This window comes from Glossina fuscipes, unplaced genomic scaffold (genome assembly GCF_014805625.2).
Source record: "Glossina fuscipes isolate IAEA_lab_2018 unplaced genomic scaffold, Yale_Gfus_2 1, whole genome shotgun sequence".
NCBI classification, from domain to species: domain Eukaryota; kingdom Metazoa; phylum Arthropoda; class Insecta; order Diptera; family Glossinidae; genus Glossina; species Glossina fuscipes.
This window is the reverse complement of record NW_023998415.1, coordinates 11,931,407-11,939,830: the sequence shown is the minus strand read 5'-3', so window position 1 is coordinate 11,939,830 and position 8,424 is coordinate 11,931,407. Positions and strand designations below refer to the sequence as shown.

At 29.4% G+C, this 8,424-nt stretch overlaps 1 protein-coding gene across 1 annotated transcript in view; it reads right to left on the bottom strand.

Annotated features, from left to right (window-relative positions):
- Positions 1-2,934: 2,934 nt before the first annotated feature.
- The window catches only part of LOC119645143 (cyclin-T), a 12,340-nt gene continuing 6,850 nt past the window's right edge, over positions 2,935-8,424 (bottom strand). The window contains exon 7 of the mRNA XM_038045098.1: positions 2,935-3,244. Coding sequence (XP_037901026.1) covers positions 3,239-3,244 — 6 coding nt within the window. The 3' untranslated portion in view covers positions 2,935-3,238. The remainder of the gene's footprint in view (positions 3,245-8,424) is intronic.

Genomic DNA, 8,424 nt, shown 5'->3' with positions numbered 1-8,424 from the left:
AGTCAATTTTTAAATTCTAACGGCCAAAATAATGTTTCTGAAAGCGTTCTCTTAATGCTGGCAGCTAAAAATAAGTAAACAAAATTATTAATAATAAATTAAAAAAAATTAATATTTATATTTAAATTTTTTTTTATATATATATATATTAATTAAAATTAAATCTTATTATTATTATTATTATTTATATTTATATATGCGTATATTTTTTTGATATACGTGTATAGGTGTTTGTATGCATGTTTGCGTGTTGCATGCATCACATAGTTCTGTTTAACTTTTATTTTGCTTGATAATGACAACATTATAATTTAATTATTGTTATTATTATAATTATTTTCTTACTATTATTTAACACTGATTTAAAAAATATGAAAAATTTCGTTGAAATTGTTTTCAATAAGGTGTTGATTTTTGTTTTCTTTTCTCTGTTTTTATTTCCAACTACCACCCATCCAACGGTAACCAATCATATATATTAACTAAGACCTTACTTTTTATGACGCACGAAAAAAAAAAATGCAGTTTGCAAACCTTTACAAAAATTTATTTATATGAGAGAAAGCGATTTTAAAAAGGACATGATTTTATGCCTAGCCATCCGTTGGAGTATTATAAAAACAAACTTTCGCGGTCACATAAACAAAGGTAATGTAAAAATTGCTGAAATTTGATATAAATACACATTCCTAGGTTTTGAAAGCAAAGGCATATTGAGTAGAGTAACGACTATGTTACAGCCTTCACTATTAAAAGCACATATAAATGAATATTTCAAAGAGAGACTTCTCGAAAACCAATACTTGCAATTTCAGACAGAAGGGAGTTATGCTTTAGTTCATTGCTTTTTTTTTTTTTTTTTTTTTTTGTTTTTTTTTAAAGACTTTTCAGCTCGAAAAGCATGCAATATTGATAGTTGCATGTTGTTGATGTGCTGCGTAGCTAACTGTAAAGCTACGTTGCACTATTTATTGAACAAAAAAAAAGAAAAATATATATGCATTAAACTGGACTCAAATAGGAAATATATTAAACCTAGGTGGTGGGTGTTGAAGACTCACCTTACGATGCAAATATAATTTTTAACAATTTTAATGAGTTTTTTGTTCTAGTTTTCATGTTTTTGTTTTTTAAAAGCTTTATTTTGTAAACTTAAAATTAGAGACATTTTCTTTTCTTTTAAATTTATTTATTTTTTAATTTAAGTGACAAAGCGCAATTCATTAAATTGCATTGATTTTTGTTGTTGTTGTTGTTATTTTTTTGTTTGTTTCTTTTTTTTTTTTTTTTTGTTTTCTTTTCAATTTTTAATTATATACGCATGTAAGAAGTTATACTTTGCTGCCCTTTTGTATGCACCACCAAACAGAGCCTAATTTGCCCAATGCCAAAAATTATTAAGTTTCCGAAAAATTAAAATACTAATTTCAAGCTCAACATTAAGGACTAACTAACGCTCTTTCGCGATTATTACGATTAATACTTGTACCCTGCAAACCGCTCGTGGTACAGTGTATATTAAGTTTGTGCGGACGTATATAACACTCAGAGGCTGTTAAGATAAACCCATCTTTTATTATACGAAACTTGTCTATCCGCCCGCCCGTCCAATGTCCGTCCATGTCGTTTTGTGATCAATCTACAACTCGTTAACTTTTATAATATTGCAATGAAATTTGGTATACTGACGTACTTTGCAGCAATCACGGACGCTATTGAAAAATTGTTCGGATCGGTTCACTTATTCGACCGTTCCCGATCTAGTGCCTTATTTCGTAAAAAATTGCAAATTTTTAAAATTTCGCGGCAAACGTCGCTGAGTAATAGTTGTTCGACATTCGAAATGGATATGAAAAATTTGATTTGGTTGGGGTAATTTTTTGACCAACATTCCTACAAAAACTTCCTATTGCAAAGAAGGTCTACTTTTTTAGTACTTCGTTGCATTGCAAAGCATTCTACCTTATCGAATTTGGATCACTTAGATCTATATTTTAGATACTCACTTTTATAGGGATTATGAGGGAATGTGAATCCTTATATGCCAAAAAGGCCAAAAATTGTTAATGTGTTATAATGAAAATTTGTTCATCATAATAATTTGACATAAAAATTAAGTGAGCTAAAAATGGACTACATGAGTGTTCAGAAAAATGTTTAATGATCTAAGTATAATTTCAAGTAATTTATGATGAAAACAAAAAGAGTGAATAAGTGCACTAGTCGACTAGTCGGTATAGGATATCTAATGGGCGGGTTTGCCAGATTATAACTCTCTTACTTCTTTTCAGATTGCTTTCTTTATATACACGTCAGAGTTTGTTATGATTGTTTTGTTTTTTTTTTGTTTTTTTTGTTTTTGTAATATGTCACGTTGCTAGTATTAAAGTGAAGCTAAGCTTTAAAGCCCAGCCAATCGCACTAGTGCGCTGGTTGCACTTGACAATAACTTGATTTGCAAATATGGCAAAGCATATTGTTAGGCTTCTCAATATATGCCGCAAAATTTTCGAGACGACGAAATGTCTTTAGAGAAGCCCTTGGCGTCTTATATTGGTGGTGAGCATTAAAGATTCGATCGAAACCGAATTCAATTTATTTTCTTCCTCCTATTTCCCCCCATTAGTTTTTTTTCAAATTTTCAGGTTTGGAGAGCTTCTTTTCAGTTAAACTACTTAAGACTTTTCTTTATACACTTACACACATACACATGTACTGTATATGTGTTTGTTTTTACATTTAAAGTTGTTTTCATTTGTTTTTGTTTTTGTTTTTTTTCTTTTTTTGCTTTCTTACTAAATAAAGTATGGTATTCAGATATATATAGGTATACATATACGTATACATATATATACATACATATACATATACATATATACATATATATATATATATATATTTAATTGCTCTTATCTATTTATTTTTTGTTATATTTTTCTTCTTTTTATATTCTTAACAAGTTTTAATTCATTTCATTGGTTTAGATTTGATATATTTTTCTATTAACATGTTTCATTTTACTCTTATTTAAATAGTCCTTTTCTATACATATATAAATTGGTAGCCAGTATATGTACGTGGCCTGATTTTGCTCTGCATTGTGTATAAGTATAGTGGTTAAAGTCTCTTGTGTATGAAATGGTGCTGGGCAAGAGCTGTTATTATTATTGTAATTATTATTATTATTATTAGTTCTTTGTATATAAGATCCTCTATACAATGTTTTTATTTTCAATATCTAGAACTGTAAGTAAAAAGTTTAAGTAAAAAAAAGAAAGGGAAAATAAATAATAATCATTTAAGTTACGGATAGATACCTTAGATTATTAAATTTTCTTAATATTATTTAATAATTTTTTTTTTTTTAGATAAGATTGTATAGAAAACATGAAAATGTCAATTTTCTTGTTGTCTTGTCGCATATATGTATGTATAAAAAAAAAAAAAAAATAAAAAAATAAAAAAAAATTATATATCATTAAATTGCAATTCAGTCCTATTTATATATTATTTTTAGTAAATACACAACAAATTAGTTTTATTACGTTTTTTGCTAGTAACAAAAAAGCAATTTCTTTTTTCTTTTTTTTTTCGAATGTTAGACTTTCAATGCACAAACGCTTAGCTAATTAAATAATAAAAACAAAAAAAAAAAAAGAAGAGAAAACAAACTGTATTCAGATTTTGGCCGGATATTTGATATCCAACACACTAAATGATCTTTTTGGTCTAAAGAGTTTTCGCTCATAATTAAATTTCGAAACTTTCCATTTTCTATTGTTTATTAGTACAATATTTTAGACCAGAGATATTTTTCAAGAATATCTTCAGTTTTTCAATTACGAAAATAACGCATTCATTTTAGATGGTGTATGCCATAGATTCGCTTATATATATATATCGAATATAATAATAACTTTCTCATTAATATCTGAGTCCTTTTTGTCATTTTGACTTGTCGAGAGCTACGATATAATCATAGAAGCTACATATACACATTATCAGAATTTGCAATTCAGTTACGGCAACTTACGTGCAAAGACAAGCGAACGTTTGGCGAGGGGAATGCACGGTTCCGATCAAACAGGGACAGGAGAAATAAGGGGAAATACTGCGAACCAAAGCTATGGATCGCGTACTGTTCTCCCAAAAGTGAAGTCATTTTATTTTTGAGATAAACTAGGCGATCTAACAATCTGCGATATATGTGCGATTTGATTAAGATATCGTGACATAGCACGCAATTGACCAATTGATTGAAAAGAAAGTTGAATGAGACTTTTAATGAAAAACTCCATTATAATATCGATGACTGGACGTCGACAGACGAAAAATTTCAAACTTTTAAAAAATCATTGTCCTCACAATTTTCGAACGTTACGAAGTGGAATTACAAAGTAAATATACTTTGGCAGTGATTGTGCATTAAAAATGAAAAAAAGTCACTTTAAACGGGTGCGCGATCGCAAAACACAAAGGCAATAATAAATAAATATAAGATAAATTCTATAAATTGAAAATATGTTAAATTCAAAAATTATCGACTATTGGTTTAAAATGACGAAAGATCCATAATAGAAACATGATGGCACTACTATATTAATTAAAAACGCTTTCGGCATTTTTCAGTTTAGATGGCTGCAAAATGACATTGAAAATTAAATATATATATATATATATATATACATATAAAAACGAACTAAATTTTTGAATAAGCATTTCTCAAAATCTAAAGGTAAATTTTCAGAGAAATGTGTACAGGCAATTACTTCATTGACTTAAACACGCTGATAGGCTGCTATTAAACACTATATAACTTCTTAATGGAAAGAGAATGCATTCGCATTATTTGCAAAAATTGTATATCAAATTATTACCATCACTGAGAGACGGGGATTCAATAGATTCCTCTCTCTTCTCTTCTGTACGCATCAGCCAGGAATACACACCAGAAACCCCTTTAAGTATCTACATATTTCTGATCAACGTGACATTCCGAATTTATTCGTCTGTCGCTCAGCTTTTTTTCTTTTTTTTTTCTTTTTTCTTTGTAGTCGAAACAGTCACAGAAACTGAAACAGGAAGTTTAAAGTCGCTAAATATGTCCTGAATTAATGGCAAATCAAGATCAATATTTGACAATGGAGGTGAACATGCTCGCCCATAATAGATAAGAAATTGCAGTGCAGATAATTCACTGCAGATACAAACTTAATATGGGGGAAAATGTTCGTCGGCATCATTTAAAGAACTCAACGAAAGAAGGAATCTCTCTAATCCGTCTATAAATGAAAGTATTTTGAAAAACAAAAGAAAAGTATGTAAGGAAGAGTACAAAAAAAAAAAAAAAAAAAATTTAGATTGTATTTTATCAACAAGAACAAAAAAGCGGCGAGAATGCCGTTTAGAAAAACTACGAGTGCAGATAAGTGGACTCTTAATGCACATGAACGGAACCTCTTTTTTATTAAAATAATAAGAATAGAAAATATAGTTAGACATATTGTCTGACTTACTCAATTTGGTAAGAATTAATTACAATGTTCTTAAGTCAGCTTTAATCTACTTATGGATATATATGCGTTTTGGAATCTCGTAAGTAGTATCAGTTACTTGATTGGCTACATAAAACTATTTTTAAATATTACGAAAAAAACCGCCACTTGTTTAAACCGAAAAATCTCGAAGCCATTAATAAGCCATAATCTTTTCCTTTACAAAGGCTCCTCAATCATTTTATTATCTTTCTTAATAAAACACTATACATAGAAGAATAGTAGACTTGTAAACGTATTAGAACATAAATAAAAATGTTATATATAAGACTGATCCTTCAGCAGCCTACTCCATCCCTTCGCCTAATACAATTCATTTATTGCCGTAATAAATATAATAAATTATGCTTTGTCTCCATATAAAAACATACTTTTTACGAGTGTCCTTATATGGAATCGAGTCCAAAGAATAAATCTATATAGTCCAAATTTTGTACGATTAATTTCTATGTGAAATTAGAATTACAGGCTAATGAAACCATTAAAAATTGAATCTTTTTTCCCATATGAAAGCGTACTTCTTGTAAGAATGGATATATGGGGGAAGAGTTCAAAAATTTACTCCATCCAATTCAAGTTTTTCAGCTTAATTTGCCGCATCGAAGTATCATCAGTTTGCTCTTTTTGTCGAGAAATTTTGAAAATTTGCAATATTTTTTTTGCATATAGCGACGTTCAAGAGGAAGTAATTGCGAAAGTCATCCAATTCAATGCCTTTTCAAGAGGATCCTTGAGCCCTTGAACCAAAATACATCAGTATACCCCAATATCATCAAAAATATTTCAAAAATTTATAAACTATCGTCTGTTGAACGCAAAAGTACATGGAAAATCAACCATCAGCCAGATAGATCCGACTATCTTATGTCCTTCTGTTCTGTAGCGGAAAAAAAGTGCACGGTATAACTAACTAGCCCGAAAGATCGCTCGTAGAAGATTATAAAATATTTAGAATAAACTGATTTTAAGTTCAATAAAGTGATTAGCACAAAATGTCAAACGTCAGCATTCATTACGTGTGTGAATTGAAAAGATTTGCATTTAAAAATTTTTCAACCGATTTCATTTTATTCCTCGCCACATTACGTTCGGTAAAGCGCATAGCAAATGCAGTTAGTTGCTTTTCGTCTTTATTTGGGGTTAAACGGTATGTAAATCTAGCGTTGATTTTTTTTTTTTTTTTAAATTTTCTTCCTTATAGAAGCCATAAAGAAACATTGACCGTCTATTGAATTGCGCTATTTTGATGTAATTTTACGCAAGTTATTCAATTTATTACTCAGTTTGCAACAAGTAAAGAAATTATATTCGGCTGCTGCCGAATCTTCTATAACCATCAAGCATGTTTTGAAAAAAAAAAAAAGATATCGAAGAATATTGATAGGAAGAAAAGGTAGGACTGAATGTTCGACATTCTGTAAGAGTAAGTGGACGTGACTGATATTTTGCATTTTTGTATAGGTTATCTACGAATATCCATAGGACATACATGCAAATTTTTATTATTGCATCTGACCTAATTAATTATTGATGAGTAAAGTCAATTTTTTTTTTTTTTTGCATTTGTAAACAAAGGTGTTCTCAATTTATAGTGCATTGTGAGTCCTTGTGTCCCTTGATCAGTTTGACTTATTTTCAATATCAACCTGCGCTTTCCTGCACTAAGAACTTTCGATGGATTTGCTTGAAATTTGAAGGCATTAAGGAAAATGTTTATCACAGATATTACACGGACAAACGGACAAACTTGCTTACATCGATTTCTAATTTGATACTAATCAAGAACATATACTTTTATATACTTTACAGGATCTTTGAAAGCTGCTTGTGGGCGTTGCAAAAGTATTGACGATAGTTTTTGGTGTTGCGTACAAAGTACAAATAAAATGTTCCATATAAGTGGGTTCGACCAAATGTGTATTCATTGTCCCTTTGTCGTATCTTTTCATTTCATTTCCCATTAAAAACGAATTTTCAATGCAGTTAGGACAAACTTGTCTTTCCATCTTTCGAAGATTTCAATTCATCAGTTAACGACGTCTTTTAGGGAAGCTGATAATTTCTGTTAAATTTTGTAAGCAATCTAATCTAAAAGAGTATTCGCATTCACCTTACGTGTTTTTTGATATAAAATATTACGAGCATCGAAAGGAATATCAATTTAACAGCTGATACATACAAGATGACAGCAAACTGAAGCTTCTTTATTGATCGTAGCCCTGTTTATTGAATGTTGTGTGTTGTGTGTGTCATACATTACAAAGATCAACCGATTTAATAATGTATTATGTATGCTAAATATGCAGATTTTTTTTTGTGCAATCATGCACATTTCAAGATATTCACTTAAATTGGTAATATTGATCTAAATAAGTGTGGAAATGGCCGAAAGATCCGCTATTACTAAAAACCATCAAAATATCTACAAATTACTTTGCAGTGATGAGTATTAACGGATTCGTCTTAACACGCATTTATTTTAATTATTAGTTTTGTTTTTCTTTTCTCTTTCAGTTCTTAACCTATTATGAAAGAGTATGTAAAATTTTTATGGCATTTTTTTTATACTTTATCTCCTCAAAACGGTTAAGATTTGTAATAATAAGCGGGCGAATAAATAATTTAAATTAAAAATATATACATTCCATTATATCCGAACATATGTTCGATAGATAATAAGATAATCAAGATAATCTAAAGCCAATTGCCATCATAAATTCTTTTTATTTTACTTCCACATAAATAGTGGGCCAAGAAAAAATTTCTTATAATTTATATACCTCTTATTAAATTACGAATTTCGAATTGAATTGTTATGAGAAAGAGAGAGAGAGAGAGAGAGAGAGAGAGAGAGAGAGAGAGAGAGAGA